At 36.9% G+C, this 20,907-nt stretch overlaps 2 protein-coding genes across 4 annotated transcripts in view; one reads left to right on the top strand and one right to left on the bottom strand.

Moving 5' to 3' along the window:
* The window catches only part of LOC147840452 (free fatty acid receptor 3-like), a 94,957-nt gene that overhangs the window by 27,150 nt on the left and 46,900 nt on the right, over window positions 1-20,907 (top strand). The gene's annotated exons all lie outside the window — the stretch shown is intronic.
* iglon5 (IgLON family member 5) overlaps window positions 10,986-20,907 on the bottom strand; it is a 390,249-nt gene continuing 380,327 nt past the window's right edge. For 2 of the 3 annotated variants that reach the window (XM_087285731.1, XM_087285732.1), the window contains one exon: window positions 10,986-13,117. In XM_087285731.1, coding sequence (XP_087141857.1) covers window positions 13,017-13,117 — 101 coding nt within the window. In that variant the 3' untranslated portion in view covers window positions 10,986-13,016. 3 annotated transcript variants of the gene reach the window in all.

The following is a 20,907-nucleotide window of genomic DNA, read 5'->3' as shown; positions in this document are numbered from 1 at the left end:
TGACTGATTTCTGTGAGAAGCTTGGGTCCATGTTGGTTCCAGAAGGTCTTCTGCAGTATTTGTGATGATTGGGATGCAGTTCAACAGATGATTCATCAACTAGAAGTCAAGTTTCTTCTGTAGACAATCGAAAATATATATTGCTTAAGGGGGCTAATAATATTGACCTTAAAATGATTTAAAATTTTTTGCAACTGCTTTTATTCTAGCTGAAATAAAACAAATTAGATTTTCTCCACAAGAAAAAAAAAAAAAAAAATGTCCCCATTATATTGTGGCATTAACTAATATGTACTTACACAGGAATTAATAGTTGGTTACATGTACTTATTGTGTAAATACATGTACTCATGCTTGATTAAATACCTGTATGTAATTACATCTGTAATTACATTTGTAAAAACACTGCTGACCATTCCCTACACCTTAACCCACCCTTAAACCTACCCACACCACCAAACCTGTCTCTAACCCAACCCCTATCCCAACTCAACAGCACCACAAGTGTTCTCAAATACATTATGAACACAGTAAGTACATTGTATTTATTTTTTGATGTAAGTACATAGTAGTTAAGGACACTTATTATAAAGTGGGACCAAAAAAACATTATAGGAAATACTGTGAAAGACTCTTTGCTCTGTTAAACATTGGGAAATATTTGAAGAAGAAGAAAACAATCAAAGGAGGGCAAATCATTTTGACTTTAACTGTACATGCTATGCTGATGTAACCTTCCGCATGGGAGCCGGGTGCTCTACCAAGGAGGCTAAAGACCATGGCCTCTAGTGTCGGTCGCTAGAGCACATTTTAGAGGTCAGAGGAGTGAGGTTCACCTGCACAGCACACACTAGCTGGCCTCCGTTACACTGACCTTCTCTATAATCTCCAGATACTCTGTCTCAATATGAACTATAAAAGCTCTGTATACATTTATAGTGATTTATGCGACATCTGCTAATTCAGAAAACACAAGGCATACTGAAGGTACTGTTCAAAGTGGTTGCCAGAGAGCTTAATTTTGGTTCTTTTAGAAAGGTTATAAGAACTAGTGTCAATCTATCAGGTGTTAGACCTAACCAGCTAAACCACAGGTTGGTCAGAATGGGATATCAACTTACTAGGGTAAAAACACCAGAGAAAATGTGTTGCTGGGTTATTTTACATTTAATGACCTGGCCAAACTGTTGTTATATGTTGATGTTTTCTGTTTTCATTTCAAGAGTTCACACTTAGCTGATAATCAATAAAGCATAATTGGCATGCTGAGCCCTGAGCTCGTAATATCCTTGAGCCCGGGGCTCCCTCCCATTAAAAAGGCGAGAGAGAAGTTTGAACTCAGGTAGGTCTCGAGAACTCCCCTGCTTGTCGCTGTGTGAGAAGTGTAAACTAAGGTCGTCTTGGGTGATAATTTGGTTAAGTCGATTAGCTAGGGTTTATGTTTTTGGGTGGTGGGAGGAAACCCGGGAACACGGGGGAAACCCAGGCGAACACAGGGAGAACATGGAAACTCCACACAGAAACGCCAACCGGCTCGATAGGAGGTTGGAACAGCGGTGTTCTTGCTGTGAGGCAAGAGCGCTAGCCACTGGGCCGCCCTGTCGCCCTATATGAAAAAGGGGAAGCAAGTAGTGTTGGGAGGGGGGAGCTTCAAGACGAAGATGACTGGAGTGAAAAACTTATTGATAATGCGTCCGTAATCATCTAATAGGGCAGATTACAGAGCTAATAAGGTGCCAGCCGTGTTGATCATAAGCACGTGATCCTCTCGAAACTATTTTATAAATAAACCACACTTAAATTGAAGTTACATTTTCAGTAATTTTACTAGTATTTTTGTGATTTTATTTCTGTTTTTTAATTACAAATTAAAATAAAAAATAAAAAAAATTATATCCTTGGCAGCCAGACACACACACACACACACACACACACACACACACACACACACACACACACACACACACACACACACACACACACACGCATACATACACTGTAAAAAAAAAAAAAAATCCTGGTTGCCTTACAAGTCCATTCAACCTAGATTGTTAAACTGACTTAACTGTTCACATAACGTACTGTATAAAATTGAGTTAGAACATATATTAACTTTTTTTTTATTAAGTTACAATGGACTAAAATTGTTCATATGATTTTTTACATTTTACATACAGTACATGCATACATACAAACAAACAAACTGCTATGGGAAAATATATATTTATATTTACAACAATTAAAAAAATTAAGAGACTATTAGCATTAAGAACAAATTTCTTTAAAAAATAAAATACATAAGAGCTTTTTTTTTTGTTTTGGAAAATGATAATTTAGAATATTAAAGATTTTAATTTGTTATAACTGGAAATCTTGTTTTTTTTTTTTGGTCACAAAATTTCAATTTTCTTTTTATTGATTTCTCAACTCATTGGTCAATAGAAATCCCATCAAAAGTTTGACTGAACCACAACTACAAATGATAAATTCTTAATATTGTCCATAGCTAAGTAACAAATATTTATTGTAAGATATAATAACTAATATTAAAAGCTCCCAATAAATTAAAGACTACGATTTGATTTAAGTGCATTAAATTTAAAGAAGTACTCACTAAATTAAACAGAAATGAATGTACATAAAATAAAAGCACCATGCAGAATGATTTGCTGCTGCCATCCAGTGGCCCTCAACTTTCACATTTACTCTTAACTTACATTGCAACAAATGATAATTAATCACAATTTGGTCTCATCCATAATAATTCCACTTTTAAATCTGTAGATATCAATGACGTTAGGAGTTTTACTGTTGAATTATATGACTTCTTCCTAAAAGAACCATAACATTATGCGCATTGATTTCGATAATCAAACAAATATTTAAAGGCGAGCTGTTAAACTACTTCTTCAGTGTGATTTAATATGCACGACGGACACAGGAGAGCCGTCTGTAAACATGTGGTGTTTGCGAACTGGACTTTGTTTAAAATAAATGAGTAAACCTGTTGCTTTAAAATCACTAGTTGACTTAAAATAAATGAGTAAACCTGTTGCTTTAAAACCACTAGTTGACTTAAAATAAATGAGTAAACCTGTTGCTTTAAAATCACTAGTTGACTTTACTTAAAATAAATGAGTAAACCTGTTGCTTTTAAATTTATTAGTTGACTTCACTTAAAAAATGAGTAAACCTGTTGCTTTAAAATCACTAGTTGACTTTACTTAAAATAAATGAGTAAACCTGTTGCTTGTAAAGCGATTAGTTGACTTTACTTAAAATAAATGAGTAAACCTGTTGCTTTAAAATTTATTAGTTGACTTTACTTAAAAAATGAGTAAACCTGTTGCTTTTAAAACGATTAGTTGACTGTACTTAAAATAAACAAGAAAACCTGTTGCTTTAAGGTTGATTAGGTGACTTTACATAAAATAAATAAGTAAACCTGTTGCTTTTAAAAGAACTAGTTGACTGTACTTAAAATAAGTGAGTAAACCTGTTGCTTTTAAAGTAATTAGTTGACTGTACTTAAAATAAGTGAGTAAACCTGTTGCTTTTAAAGTAATTAGTTGACTGTACTTAAAATAAGTGAGTAAACCTGTTGCTTTTAGAGCGTTCAGTTGACTTTACTTTAAAAAACTGACTCAACTTGTTGCTTTAAAAGTGATTAATTGACTACTTAAAATAAGTGAGTAAACCTGTTTTTTTGAAGGGTTTAGTTGACTGTACTTAAGATGAGTAAACCTTTTGCTTTTAATGTTTAATTGAATGTACTTAAAATAAACGAGTAAACCTGCTGCCTTTAAAGTATTTAGTTGACTTTATTTACAAAAGTGATTAAACCCGCAGCCTTAAAATTGATATAAATTATAAACATTAAGTTAAATCAACTAAATACTTCCAACTTGTCACTTTTAAGGCATCAGGTTTACTTATTTTTATTAAGTAATCAAAGTAAATCACTTTATACAGTGAGCTTGTGTAGGATATTTTCTGACTTTCAAAAAGCCTATAAAGGGATAGTTCACTTCAAAAAAATGTAAATTATGCCTTTATTTACTCATCCTCCACTTGTTTTAAACCCGTTTTGAGTTTTTTAAATTCTGTTAAACACAAAAGAAGATATTTTGAAGAATGTTGAAAATCGGTAACCATTAACGTACATTGTATTTTTCCCCTACAATGAAAGTCAATGGTACTGGTTATCAACTTTCTTTAAAATATCTTTATTAACAGAAGAAACTCATAAACGTTTAGGACCACACGAGGGTGAGTAAATACATTTTTGGGTGAACTATCCCTTTGATCAGACCCTGATGTGTGTTCCCAGACCTCCATCTCAGTCCTCAAGGGGAAATTATGATCCCAAACCCAAGAAATTAAAAAAGCAGCAGCTCCATCATCACGATAATCACACTCCACCCGGAACAGACATTTACATGCGTTTTTACCCACACCGACAACTGCAACAACACTGCACACTTTTTTTCTCTTTTGTTTACTTATATTTGAGGAGAATACATGTACACAGAGATGAATGCTGGACCTCAAGGACGATGCGGATGTGAGCATGAGAGGGAAAGCGTGAAGCAGACTGACAGCGGAAGAAAAAAGTTTTTAGAGACGAGAGAAACGGGAAACAAAAACAAAATCATCTGCGCTTGTGCTTGAAATCCAACCCTCATACAGTGACGGAAATAGATTTTGACATTTGCTTGTCTGAATGTCAATGCACTAGATTTCTCAAAGTGATGTTTAATAGATGAATGAATTATGTCTGAAAATGATTTTTATTGGCTTGATTTTTGTTAAAATTGCATATATTTACAGAAAAACTAGCTGGAAATATGTATATATTTTTATACCAAACATTTATGAAAACGTAGAACAATAATAAAAGACAAGCTAAATCAATATTATGTATTATTGTAATTATATTATTATTTCAACCTTTTTTTGTACATCAGCTACATAAAACTATTTTAAAATCAGCCTCAGTCAGGGAAATATATATGTAACCCACCGGTCCTACTGCACCCAACACAGTCTGAGCTGGGATTGAACCAGCGATTCTTTGTTTGGGAGTCGGTTGCTCTAACAAGGAGGCATAAAACCATGGCTTCTTGCGTCTGTTGCTAGAGCACCTTTTGAGGTCAGAGGAGTGAAGTTTACCAGCATAGTACTTCTCTAGCTGGCCTTCATTACACTCATGCCCCTAAACCTCACTCCCATCCCGGACGAGCCCCCAAGTGTAACCCACCAGTCCTACTGCACCCAAACTGGTCTGAGCGCAGATCAAACCAGCCATTTTTTGTATGGGAGTTGGTTGCTCTAACGAGGAGGCTAAAGTCCATGGCGTCTAGCGTCTGTTTCTAGAGCACCTTTTGAGGTTAGAGGAGTGAGGTTTACCTGCATAGCACTTTGCTAGCTGGCCTTCTTTACGCTCTCCCCCCTTAACCTTACTCACATCCTGGACGAGTCCCAAAGTGTAACCCACTAGTTGTACCACACCCAACCTGGAATGAGCTGGGATGGAACCGGCGATTCTTTGTATGGGAGTTGGTTGCTCTAACAAGGACGCTAAAGACCATGGCTTCTAGCATCTATTGCTAGAGCACCTTTTGAGGTTAGAGGAGTGAGGTTTACTTGCATAGCACTTTGCTAGCTGGCCTTCTTTACCCTCAACCCCCTTAACCTCACTCACATCCCGGACGAGCCCCCAAGTGTAACCCACTAGTTCTACCACACCCAACTTGGAATGAGCTGGGATGGAACCGGCGATTCTTTGTTTGGGAGTCGGTTGCTCTAACAAGGACGCTAAAGTCCATGGCGTCTAGCGTCTGTTGCTAGAGCACCTTTTGAGGTTAGAGGAGTGAGGTTTACCTGCATAGCACTTTGCTAGCTGGCCTTCTTTACACTCACCCCCCTAAACCTCACTGACATCCCGGATGAGCTTCCAAGTGTAACCCACCACTCCTACTGCACCAAACCCAGTATAAGCTGGGATTGAACTGGGGATTATTTGTTTGGGAGTCGGTTGCTCTAACAAGAAGCAAAAGACCATGGCATCTAATGTCTGTTGCTAGATGACCTTTAAATGTCAGAGGAGTGAGGTTTACCTGCATAGCACTTTGCCTTCATTACTCTCATGCTCATAAACCTCACTCCCATCCCGGACGAGCCCCCAAGTGTAACTCATCAATCACTGCACCCAACCCAGTATAAGCTGGGATCAAACTGCCGATTCTTTGTGTGGGAGTTGGTTTCTCTAACAAGAAGGCTAAAGACCATGGCTTCTAGTGTTTGTTGCTAGAGCACCTATAGCACTTTGCTAGCTGGCCTTCATTACACTTACCCCCCTAAACCTCACTCCCATCCCGGACGAGCCCCCAAGTGAGTCCTACTGCACCCAACCTGGTCTGAGCTGGTATCAAACCAGCAGTACTTTGTATGGGAGTCGGTTGCTCTAACAAGGAGGCTAGAGGCCAGGGTATAAAATTATATTAATTTCATAATGGAATTAAAAAACATTTTCATTTTATTATTTTAAGTATTGTGTTTTAAGGAATTTAACTATTGTTTACATGTCCTTTTTTGTATTTCACTGATTGAAGGAAGCTTTTTTGTTTTCAGTTAGTTATGATGTACACAAATAAAATGAATTGCTGAAATTATACAGATTCATTTACTAAATTTAATAATGTAATTACAATTTTCAATATTTATTTTGTTACCAAGTGTAACTAAACGAAAAATAAGAGATCTTGCTTTGGTCAGTGATATATATATTTTACTACTATTGAGAAATTATTATTTAATAATGCAAATTTTACATTTAGTTAGAGTTTTGGTATGTTGTTAGAGTTTATATATATCTCTTTCTAACTCTAACAAAATACTTAAACTAACTAAATGTAAAATTTGCATGATTAAATTAATAATTTCTCGATAGTAGTAAAATAACTAACATCTGACAACCTGAAAAGTAATATTTCAGAAGTTCCCACTTAGATATGCTTGACGCTAATAGCAGGTTTGGCATGCTGCCCCAGGAGAGAACCCTGAGCTCAGAGATAATTGAGCCCAGTGCTCCCGTCTGGTCAATAAGCATATCAGGGGGTCCGAGATCAGGTAGGTCTCGAGAGCTCCCACTGGTAAAAGGAGGAGTTGGGGTGGAAGGAGGGACCTTTCCAAAACAAAGATAAGAAAGTAGGGCAAAATCTGTCTATTAAATCTGATTGGATTATTGCTTGATTATGGATAAGAGGCCAGCCGCGATCAATCATATCACATGCTCCTCTCAATACTAGTTTGTAAAACTTCACTAAAAAGAAAATAAACCCAACAAATGACTAAAACTTACAATTAAAATAACATTTTTTTAAAATTACATCATTAAAATTATTAATAAAAACTTTATATATATATATATATATATATATATATATATATATATATATATATATATATATATATATATATATATATATACAGATATATATATACATATATATATATAATCTAATGCAAAGACAGTCAGACATTTGTAAGTTATATTTTATGGCCACTGCATTTAATACTGAGCCTTATACAAGGCTTGCTTCATGAATGCACGCTCTTCATTAATAACAGCACACTGTAAAACCATTTCTGTTAATGAACAGATTCCATATTTAGTGATTCACAAGTGTTTATTTATGGTTGTGAATTGCATTTTGAGATGTTGATCTCTTGTCTGTCGACTTGTCGATGTTGAAAATTCAACTCAACAGTTAAACAAAGTGACTTTTATTGACATTTTAGTAGTTTGAAAATAATATAATGCAGAAGAGATATATAGAGAAATAAGTGTGTAAAAGAACAGAAAATGTACTGCTAATTTATTACAAGGTGTTTGTAGCTTAATATACAACACCAACACAGACAATATATGACTTTACACTACTAAAAATGTTCATAAAAGTCACTTTTTCATACTTTTCAAGCTTAAAAATTGTTGGAAGAAAGATCAAGCTCCCATAATGCAATTGAAAAGCATGAATAAACGAGGAAAAAAATTAAACAATGAATCACAAAATACGAAAATACATTTTTACAATGCACAGTGGCTTTGAATTGGACTTTAAATAGGTTTCCGCTTGTATTCCAGGGTTTTAGCTGGCTAAAAATGCAAAAATGGAGCACATATTCAGGGAGCGCAACATTACCCTATTATACTATATACAGCATTAACATTGCAAAGTGAGCGGTCAGCGCTCATGCGGGGTCATTGTGAACAGTTGCATCGCAGCGGCCGTTGTGCATTAAGTCGCGCACCGCTGCTTTACGTCAAAGCCTCTTCGCCGTGTGCTCTTAAGTGGCGGTTAATTAGCCTGTAGGGGATCGGACTCCACATCGGGCTCCAGACTCAAAGGCACAGCTGTCCTTGAAGAGGATTCTGTCAGCGCCTGGACTGAGCTTGATTTATGAGCTCTGCCTGTTCACCAGATGGGGGACGGAGAGAATATGACGGTCCGCTTGCTTAGCGAGTCGCAGTCGCCGGCTAATTACATCTTTATCTCCCGCTAATCTGATTCTGAACGCAAAAAAATGAAAGAGAGAAAGAGGTGGATTTAGCGCTGCGTTCCATTCAAGATTTGGATGGGGGGAATTTTCAAATTCCCACTGCCATCAAAAGCAACATGGAGTCAGCTGGAAATCAAACTCAGGCTCATTGGAAACATGTGCTACGCTTTTTGTGAAACGTGCTTAAACATGTTTGACTGCAGTTTCTAGGTTAAAATTAGCAAAAATTTGTTTCTTTTTTATTCTAATGATATTTACAGTAAGCATATTAAATGATTATTTTTATGCAGTTAATTAACACCAGAAAACAACTTAAAGCGACAGGTTAAAAGGATCCAAAATTGAAAATTCTGTCGTTATTTACTTACCCTTGAGTTTTTTCAAACCTGTGTTAAAAACAATAGAAGATATTTTGAAAAATGTTGGAAACCTGTAACCATTGACTTTCATAATATTTGTTTTTGATTATGGAAATCAATAGTTACAGGTTTTCTTTTGTCAAAAATATCTTTAAGGAATCTCATTAAGATATGAAACCACTCGAAGGTGAGCAAACAGTGAGCAATTGTAAATTTTTGGGTGAACTATCACTCTAACACTGACTATGGTTACGTTTGTCATTTATCCATTTCCATACGGACCACTTTTCTGGCCTGATTAGTTTATTTGTCACCTTGTATGGTGCTGCAGAGCACTCAAGTTAGAGTCCAGCAAAGCATGCTTCCACCAAAGAGATAAAAGGAATGTAAAATCAAGGTGAAACTACATGGTCTCAGTGCACTTTTCTCTAAAGTTTGCTTCTGAAAACACTATTGGTTGGCTTTAGGAAAGAGTTTAGTTCAGTAATTTCTCAGGTTATCCTTACGACAAACCCTGCCTTCTTATCTCATGTACAAGAAGGACGTGTTTCTGAAACGTACAACAACATGTGTTTCAGAAGTCAACAACAATAGCCTTGTTGTTACAGTGAGCTGATTCCTGGCTCGAGGTCTTTTGCCGATCCCTCCCTTTCATTTCTGTCTCCCTTCTTACTGTCCTATCAAATAAAGGTCAAAACAACAACTAATAATAATAATTATGTATTTCAGTAACACATTTCAGATTTGCAAAACTGTAGATTTGTCATCTGAAACGTGCAATGAAATGTACTCAATGCAATGCATTTTAGGTTTTGCAAAAAATCTCTAAAAATAATAATAAAAATGTTTTTCAGTGATGAATTTCAGATTCGCAAAACTTTAGACAGCGCCCTCTAGTGGATTTGTCATCTGAAACGTACAATGAAATGTACTCAAAGCAGCATATGAAAAAAAAACCTAAAAATAATAATAAAAATGTATTTCAATAATGAATTTCGAATTTGCAAAACTGTAGACAGCACCCTCTAGTGGATTTGTTATCTTGAACATGAAACAAATTGTACCCGATGCAATGTATTTTAGGTTTTGCAAAAAAATTCCTTAAAATTACCAAATAAAAATGTATTTCATTAACGCATTTCAGATTTGCAAAACTATAGACAGCACCCTCTAGTGGATTTGTTATCTTGAACATGAAACAAAATGTACCCGATGCAACGTATTTTAGGTTTTGCAAAAAAATTCCTTAAAAACACCAAATAAAAATGTTTTTCAGTAACGCATTTCAGATTTGCAAAACTGTAGACAGCGCCCTCTAGTGGATTTGTTATACTAAAAATGAAACGAAATATACCTAAAGCAACGTATTTATGGTTTCGCAAACATTTTGGCTGACTATTTCCATTGAGCCTGGGTTGTGGAAATTTGTGCGGAAATTCACAAACACTAGATAAATATAATTGATGAATTAAGCAAATGTGCATTAATACAAGCATTGCATAGCCTGGAAACTGGTTGTGAGGAAATGCTAATGGAGACACTGCTGTTTCGCTCCCTTATGTGTCCTTTTGCATCAAGTAATTGCATGCAGTATTGGTCTGAAGTTGCCATTATCACACAGCCATGTGTTATTGAATGTAATCAACAAGTCACTTTCAACAGAATGCATTATGTTAATGCAAGCACTTATGGGCAGAAGTTTACAGCCAGTCACCTTTGAAAGAGGGCAATACTATGTGACGAGTCATCTTTGAACTCATTGCATGAAGTAAATGCATGCATTTATGGGCAAATGTTGGCAACGGCATACAGTCAACTGTCTTAAAAGGGTTAAATGCATCCATTCACTTCTGGAAGATTCTTGTCTTTTGACAAAATGAAGTAAATATATGATGTAACATACTGTAGTAAACTAGCTAACAGAATGCATGAAGAAAATGCATTCATTTATGGACAGAAGTTGTCAAATTCACAAAGTCAATTGTTGCTGAACAGAATGCACGAAGAGAATGCATGCATTTTTTATCCAGAAGTTGTCAATATCACTTAGCCCAAGGAATGCATGAAATGAATGCACACATTTATTTCGGATAGATTTCCACTTATCCAATCAACAATGAGTTTAATGCATAAAAGTAAATGCATGAATTTATGGCCAAAATTTGATGATGTCAAATGTTTGGATGGAATGCATGAAGCAGAGGCTTTAATTTATGATTGGAAATTAGCGACAATGCATGGAGTAAATATATGCATTTATAGCAAGAAGTCGGCAATATCACACAACCAGTCATCTTCGAATGGAACGCAGCATTGCAGCAACATTTTGACATAGTGTATGCAACCACAGGATACTGTTTGGTTTTGGTTATGTCATCGAGGCAGACATTACATCATTACGGCAGAATATATCATACATTACAGTCATCAACAGCATGAAAAGAAAAATCTGAATACATACAGCACACACGTGAAATGATATTAGGGCGCCTACACGCTAGAAATGGTGCAACATGGAGCGATTTGGGAAAATGACGTTCCACTTCATACAGTATATTCATCCATTTGTTTAATATTCACATGCTCAAAACTGATCTTACGGCTTCCGATCCGGCTAGTGTGTAAGCGCCCTCGCATTTCACTGATTGCTCTCTTTTTCACGGACGAGTCGACGTGGTCAAATTACTTCCGTTTTATAAAAGTTAATCATGGTAAAACAGGGCACAATACTTCAAAAAGTAGTTTTTTTTGTTCTTTTTCTTATTTTTTGTTTGCTGTTTGATGAATTCAGTGATTTTTTTTTTTTTTTTTAGTAGAAAATATTTTCACACACATGGCTTGCGGTCAGCTCTGACGTATTTTTTTTTTTTATCTCACATGGAATTACTATCATATTTATTCAAATACTTATTAACATCATCATCATTATCATCATCATCATCTTCGTTATAATCATTATTAACACCAAAAAAGTAATAGCAGTTAACCTTGCAGATTAAAATGTACACAGTGCAGGGGGTTAAAACGGGGTCGGTGCAGGAAGTGAGGTCACAAGAGGGACATTTCTAACCGGTACATGCTATCCACAAGCAACAAGAAGTTCGATGAGCTGTTTCAGGGCAGGAGACGCCAGAAACGTCCGCTGCCTTCAAGTCTTGTCGGAAAGCTCCTACTTACGCTTTCGTTTAACGTTCGAATGTAAAACTAAAACACTAAAAATCAGTGATCACTTTGCATGGTTATTAGCCGATGAATGAATCTACAACTGTAGTCGATTTTATATTAACTAACATCCGACAACCAGAAAGTGTCCAAATGTGTTTAATGTTCAACACTAGATCTACTTGCTTTAACTTCCCAAGAAGCGCAACAAAAAGTGCATGAACACTAATAAAAGGCGAACGCATGCTCATTTGGTAAACACGAGCATTCCGGTGGGACTTAAAGGCAGCGATATCCTCCATACCGAAACGCTGAAACAGAGAGGCTGATGGGATATGTGGTTTTTTGAGTGGCCTCTACTGCATATATATTTACACTGAGTGATGGACAGACTGGGGACAATATGAAGGCTGGACGCGGGTCGGATGTTTGCTTTGGGTCGAGAGCCCAAACGAACGCAAACGAGGTGGCCTGAGATGAAGCGGCCCCTCCTGCTGGAACGAAAACAAGTGGTTTGACATCATTCATTCACCGCAGCTACGAAAGCACCACCGTTCAGCTCAGATCTCTCGGCTCCAAAGGGCCCGCTGGTGAAACGGCTTTTTTTCCCCGAGAGGGTCACCCGAACATCGCCAACCCTTCGGCGTTTTTACGACCGGCATGTCCAGCACGCACATCAGGCCACGCAAACTCGTCGCTCACATTTTTTTTCTTTTTTCTTTTTTTTTTGCATCACACACATCGAGTTTCTGGACGTTAAAAACCGGGAAATGAAGCGGTGGTGATGATGATGAAGCGACCGGGGCGTGAACGGGGAAGAGGAAGGGATGACCGAGTAATGTAGCGATGGCTCCTGGATTAATGCATAATTTCTTTTTGTTCACAGTGATGGGTTCGTATTTTAAAGACTCCTTCCGAAGCGGGAGAGTTTTAGACCTTCATCAGAACGGAGATGGAGAGGCAGAACCACAGACCCACTCCTGATAAACGACCGTTCAGCGACGCCGCTCCGCCATACACCGCTCCGGGCCCTGAAACACAGAGATAGACACAGGTGAGCAGAGGCAGATGAGAGACAAAAAAGGGGAAAAGGTGAAAAGAAAAAGGGCTGGTGGGGTTCAAAGACAATGTTAAATCCTCATTGATTATTCGCTTCCCTTAAGTAAGTATTGTGTATTTTTATAGTGCATTTTAAGAGTTCACACTTAGCTGATGATTGATAATAAAGCTAGTTTGGCATGCTGGTAGCCCTGAGCTCATAAGATCCTCAAGCTCGGGGCTCTCATGGGAGGGAGTTTAAGCTCAGGTAGATCTCGAGAACCCCCCTTCCTGCTGCTTAAAGGGTCACGAAACACCAAAACACAATTTTTGAGCTGTTGACAGTCGTATATGTGTCCCACACTGCTAAAAACACTATTAGGACACCTATATTTTACTAAAAAGTGTAAATTGGTTGTTTTTGCGTTATTTTAAGCAAATTCGTACTTCCAGTTTGAAACAAATTTTTGAAGCTGCGTCACGGTCATGACATAATAGCATGTATTCCAGCGTGCAGACTGGACGTCTGTGCCAGAGTGTGTCTTATTACGTCTTACAGTGTGTTGCATTAATGCATGAGTAAGGCTTGGTTCAAACCAATCAGCGCGCTCTATTGTGCAACTTCATTAATATTCATTGCTGTCACAGTGTTTAGACGACAGAGACGCCACGTTGTGTTGACAAAACAAGCGTGAAGTGTTGCTTTTATAGTTTTCTGCAGTTAAGTTTCGTTTTCATTTTCTCTCTGTGAGCGCAGCTGGAGTCACGTGTTGATTAACAGTGTACGCGACGCTCGACAACAATAACTTACGTGTCTAAGGATTACTGGATTACTGTTTACCTGAGAGCTGTTCTCATCTGCAAACGCTGAGATCAGGATTCGCTTGTAGTCTCCTCTTAATAAAGACACGGCTCTAGTTGCTGGTGATTGTCCTGTCTCTACAGATTTGGTAAGTGAGCGACCAGTGCTCTTTGTTTATTCAGTTTGTTCGTATCGAACAAACTATTACACCGAGTGTAAACATGTTAGCACTACAACCAAACTTTAACCTCGTGTAGGATTTTCACCCCTACCTTTTTCTGACGCTACCTGCTGAGTGCATCTAAGTTTCCGGGAAATGCTGAGTTTTTTTTTTCTCTCATTTGCCGTGCGGTATCAAACATTGCATGAAAAATACACTGCAAAAAATGCTTTTCTTGCTTAGATTTTTTGTCTTGTTTCTCGTCTAAATATCTAAAAATTCTTACATCAAGAAGCATTTTCTAGACAAGCAAAACATACTGTCTTGTTTTGAGAAATAATATGCCAATATTAAGTGAGTTTTTCCTTAAAACAAGCAAAATAATCTGCCAATGTGGTAAGCAAAATAATCTTGTTTTTTTCTTTTGACGTAAGATTATTTTGACTTGTGGCAAAAGTAAAGTCGTTTCTCTCTTTTAATGACCTTGAGAAGGTGATCCATGCTTTTATTTTGGGAAGACTTGACTATTGCAATTCCCTGTATGTGGGTATTAGTCAAAAGGCCCTAAACAGATTGCAATTAGTACAAAATGCGGCTGCGAGACTTCTGACTGGGACTCGCAAGTTCGAGCACATATCCCCAGTTCTTTCCTCTCTGGGCTGGCTGCCTGTTAGGTCACGGATTGATTTTAAACTATTAATCTTTGTTTTTATATCCTTAAACAATCTGGCACCATCTTACTTATCAGACCTGCTACATGTATACAATCCTGATAGGTCACTGAGGTCTTCTGATGAATTTACTCTATCAATACCAAGGTCCCGGTGTAAGCGAAGTGAGGATCGGGCTTTTGCTGTTGTCGCACCAAAACTCTGGAACGGGCTTCCACCCCACATCAGACATTCTCCAACTCCACCTGGTTTTAAAAAGCGTTTAAAACGCCATCTTTGTTCCTTAGTATTTGAGCCTTTTTAATGTTGAGGGGTTTGCCTTATGTTTTAATTGTTATTTATGTGATGTAGATTTAATTTTTAGTAATGATTGTGTTCAGCACTTTGGGCAACGTTGTGTTGTAAAAAATGTGCTATATAAACTAAACTAAACTAAACTAAACTAAACTAAACTAAACTAAACTAAACTAAACTAAACTAAACATATAGCTATATCTGGAGATTCAGATCTGGACACAACCTCAGTTCATCACTCTAAAAATAGCTAGTTTGTTATAACCCTATTACAGTCCCTAACTTAAATAAGACTCGTGACCAAAAGACAACGTAACGTAATAAACAACGGCCAAAGTGCTCCAGCTAAATTATTTATTAACATAACATAACCAACAAAACAATCCAAATTGACAAGAGATGAGGAGCCCAACAACATAATAAAGAGCAACCAAACAAACCTAAAGCAGGTTGGAGCTCCCCACTCCAAACAAATATCAAAAGGAAAGCATAAAGGAGAACACAACAATAAAGCCGTCAAAGACTGTGGTGACGTGGAGGAATGAGGGGGCCGTAGAAGTCCGCTTCCGTTCGTTTTAAAGGCCTGACGCCACCAGATTAACCAATAGAAAACTGAAAAGGGTAAAAGACAAACCAAATCAATTAAAAGTAATTATTAGAATGTGCCACCCCCCAGCCTATTTAGTTTAATACATTTTCCCTTTTTTCCTCGCTTTTTAAAAAAAAATTCTTTTCTATTTTTTTCTGTTTGTTTATTTTATTTTATTTTATTATTACTGTTTATTTTACTTAATACACCATGCTGTCAACCTCAACGTCTCGTACAGACCTGTTTATATGCTCAATTTGAAAATTGATTTATGCACATCATATAGTGTTTATGCATCTCATATACTGTGTGTCGCACAATATGAGGGTTATAGTTGTCACCGACTCGGTCCCAGTCATTCCCCTCGCTGGCCAGCAGAGGCCACCATCTCCGGACTTCTAACATGACGTCATCCCTTCACTCTGATTCAGCACACCTGTTCTCCATTCCATTAATGACCCACGTACCACACATAAGCAGCTCACACTCACTCCCCAGTGCGAAGTCTTGTTTAGCCCCGGCCAGCATTTCTGAGCGTTCTATCCTGCCTGATCTCCCGTTTACTACTCCAGCCTGTTACCCGACTCTGCTCTGTCTTCTGCCTGCCCACGACCAAAGCCTGTTTACTCGGACTCTGATTCTCGCCGCCTGCCCCTGACTAAAGCCTGTTACACGGACTCCGAATCACGCTGCCTGCCTCTGACCCATGCCTGGTAATCACTCTGTGTCTGTCATCTGCAACCCCTTCTCATTGATGTGTATGTTGTATGTTCGCACAGCCGTGCGTGTTGTTGATGTTAAAGTGTGACTTAATAAATACTGCAAAATGGATCCCTCCGTGTCCGTCTCCCCGTTACAATAGTGTGGTTTATTTATTTATTTATTTATTTATTTTTTTATCAATGTTGTACTGTTTATATATATATATATATATATATATATATATATATATATATATATATATATATATATATATATATATATATATATATATTCTGTTTGTACTGTTATTGTCTCTTTTTACTTTGTTTGTTAACTGTCAAAAAATCTATTAAACAAATCTTAAAAAAAAAAAGTAATTATTAAGGGCAGGAGTGAACGCCACACGCAACACCTCCACCCCCAAAATGGTGACTGGTAAACAAAACAAAAATGCAATAAACACCACCAATCACCATATGGTAATACGTGACATTGCATCGGCTTGCACATTATTTTTACCGGCAACAAGTTTCATGTCCAAGTTAAAGGCTTGGACAAACAAAGCCCATCTCATTAAGCGTTGGTTAGAATTACGCATTCTATGAATAAAGATGAGAGGGTTGTGATCAGTGTATTGTTATTGGATGAGATGAAGATCCAATATAAACTTCAAAATTCTTAAGGGCCAAAACCAGCGCCAGAGCTTCTTTTTCAATTGTGGAGTATGCTTTTAGATGTTTCTGGAATTTTTTTGAAAAGTAGCACACTGGGTGCTCAACTCCATCAAGCCCATCCTGCAACAGCACAGCGCCTGCCCCTACATCGCTAGCATCAACAGCCAATTTGAATGTACGGTCGTACACTGGAGCCGCCAAGACGAGTTGGGTCAAATATAAAAAAACAACATTGGGTTAATTTTTTAATGAAACGAAAAATGACACTTTTTAACCCAGCAGTTGTGTTTGTCTATATTTGACCCAACATTGGCTTAAGACACCCCAGCATTTTATTCAGAGTGTAGGAATATCAGACATTATTTTTCATGCCCAATAGAAGCAAAGAGTCTTGAATGAAAGGAAAATATCCACATACGGCTCTATAAGGACACTGAGCTAAATAAACAAGAGCAGGGTTTTGCAGCTGAACTCTCCATGAATCAGACAGAGGTGCACAGATGCGGATTCTCCACAGGTCTGATGGAGCAGATGTATGAAGGTGTCTGCGGGACACTCATCACACAGATAATGGGAGACGGAGAGATGGAGAGATGCGGGACTCGCTCACAATGATCCAGCGTGAGGGAGAAACAGCGTGAAACACTCGCTGCAGACCGAAATGTGAAGAATGGAGGGAGAGAAGCCGCTGATGACTTCCTGCCGTAACAGGACACAACAGAGCGGGAACAAACCACAGCGGTATAATGGGCCGGAGAATAGAGGAGAACAGCGGAGCAGAGAGGAGACAAGGAACTGCTCAATTTCAGAGCAACAGGATGAAAAACTGATGATGTGGACTATTACCATGAAGGAGGATTTATATTTATATTAGTGCTGTCAATCGATTGAAAAAATAACTAATTAATCACACCTTTTTTTTTTAATTACAGTTTTTTACAATGGCTATGACACTTTTTTCAATACATTTAACAAGTTTGCTAAACTCTTAACGCAGCAACACACCTAAAATACACAATTGGCCAAACAATTAATTTTATGCTCAAAATCACACATTATAAACTAAACCTCTAAACTACTTTTCAAAATACAATAATAAACTAACACAATACACCATGTCTAACAAAACACTGCAATCATGTTTCAAAATGAAATTATTGTTCAAAACACTAACACATGTTCTCTTCCAACATAAACATTCAGTCAATCAGAAAACACTGACAATAAAAACACTATCATCAGCTGACATTACAGAAACTCCATTAGTTTATGTGTCAGCTCTGCCCTTATATCTGAAGTCTTGTTACAGTTTTGTTTCGTTGGGTTAAGTAAATGCATGCATTTTCTTTCGTTTACGGCAAAAATTCTATACAAAACGAAGAAAAAAAATTGCTTTATAAAATTTACAGTTTATGTAAAAAAAATACAGACACAGAATTTCTGCAGTACAGACTTTTTTTGCAGAAGGACATCACTGCAAACAGAAAAAGCACCACAATTATAATAAAATAACAAAGTCATCTTATGTTCTGCCCGGTCTTTTGCCACATGTTCTCATCCACATTATACTTGATATCTTCTGAGGCCCGGCACGATAACTGTGGCCCTTTGGCCTATTATGTTTTTCCTACAGCGACATCCCCAGCCTTGTCAACATTGAAAATTTCATGTGGTACTTGATTGGCCTCTAACTTCATGACTCTCTGAAAGTAATTAGACACAGTGTATGCAAATGCTGTACTGTATATGTACTGTATGTACTAATGAACTCCAGGTTTAAAGAGTAGTTTACTGCAAAACACTTTGTATAGTACAGTAATGACTGTATTGCATAATCTTACATGGACGTATTGGTGACAGAGTTCTTTGATGTTCCTTTCAAAAACCTCAAGAGTCCTCTATTAGAACATATGATCATGTGATTGGAAAAAACAAAACAAGACATGAGTGTGCTTTCTAGATGGGAATCAGCTGTCATATATATATGTATATTTTTTTATTATTATTATTTTTTTTCAGTTGCCAATGAGAAATAGCATATTGCGGTTATATAAATAAATAAAGAAATACATATATACACACACACACACACACACACACACACACACACACACACACACACACACACACACACACACACACACACACACACACACACACACACACACACACTCACACATTTATTTATTTATTTATATAACCGCAATATGATGTTTCTCATTGGCAATTGAATAAAATACAGGGAATACATTTGTGTTTCAATTCACAATTAGAACAGCTGTTCACTTTGACTTTATCCTATATAATTTCTGTTTAGAACATGGTGTTATCTGTTCTGACATACTGTGTTAAAGCATTTGTAAATTTGACTGTAAAATTACATTGTTTTGTTCTTGGTTGTGCTTGTGTGTAAAAGAAGTTAAAGCATTTTAAATTTGTGTTAACTGGATACATTTTGTGTCAAAACAACAAGAAATGGGTTAATTGTATAGCCCACGAAGATGGATGTTGTGCTAACTGTGTTAAGAGTTTAGGAAACTTGTTAAATGTATTGATAAAAGTGTCATAGCAATTGTAAAAAACTGTAATCACGATTAATCGCGATTAATCACATTAAAAAGACTGAAACTTGTAATTTTGGCTATTCAAATGTAAAATTAATGTAAACGCAAGACAAAAACTATTTAAATTCAAAATATAATTCATTATTAGCATTTTTGTTTAACTTGTAACACAGATTTCTTCATGTAAACAAAATACCCACAATAAACCATCAAGATCCTGGCTTGACAGCCATGTTTATTACTGAAATAGAAACACAGGCATGTTAATGCCATTTGAATTTCAAAACAATCAATACCAATAAAGAAAACATTGATTTCCAAGTTAGATTCTAAGTGGACTGCAGATATGGAAAATTATAATAATAATAAAGTATTGAATACAAACAATTGTACTCATTGTAAAATTGTATTGCTGTGAGTTGAGAACGTTAATTATAAAGTAGAAACAATTTTGCTCAGTCCTCCTTTACATTCAGACAGTTGCTAAGAGAGTCCAGTCTGTTGACATTATCGGGGGACAATGTGGACCTTTTGTTTTGAATGATGTGTGCTGAGAGTGAGAACAGGCAGGATCACAAGCAGGATTACTGAATCAGCATATGCATGTCGGTGCTTAATTTTGTGGCCACTGGTGCTGCGACAAGGACGTAATAAGCATCAATGGCACATACATGTATGCGTTGTGTCACACCAAAGCGCTCACACATAGACACACACACTCGCACGCACGCACACACCTAACGATTCACCTTACGACATGTACGCAAAAACAGCGATTTTTGATTATCTTAAAGGACCACCGAGTCACGAAATGCTGAGGTTTTTCTTTCCGTTCGCCATGCGGTATCAAATTTCATAAAAAAAAAGTTGAAAGTTAAAAATGAAACATTCGAAATTAGATGAATCTCTGGAGAAAACGCTGGAGAGCCTGGTAATGCGACATTAATTGTTTTATACTGAAACTTGCCTTAAAAAAGTGCTTCCTTGGTCCTTGGTCTCATCCATATTTCTTTGCAACACACCACGGCCACAACAGGAAATAATAAAAACTGCAACTGCGTTAATTGCGTAATTTTTTTTACGCGTTAATTATTTCAAATTAATCGCATGTATTAACACACTAATTTTGACAGCACTAATTTAAATAAAGTATTTACTATATAAACATAGAGTCAATAAATATATATACAGTTATGCTGGGCGAATTAACGCATTATAATCACGTTAATTAATTAAATGCCAACAATTATTTTACCTCACTCTTTAACAGTGACAGCTGCTACAGAATGGTCTGTTTATGATAAAATGAAAGGTTTTTGTTTGATTC

The sequence above is a fragment of the Danio rerio genome, chromosome 16 (genome assembly GCF_052040795.2).
Source record: "Danio rerio strain M-AB ecotype USA chromosome 16, GRCz13ab, whole genome shotgun sequence".
Classification (NCBI taxonomy): Eukaryota; Metazoa; Chordata; class Actinopteri; order Cypriniformes; family Danionidae; genus Danio; species Danio rerio.
Note: the sequence above shows the minus strand (reverse complement) of the source record. Positions and strands in the feature narration are given on the sequence as shown.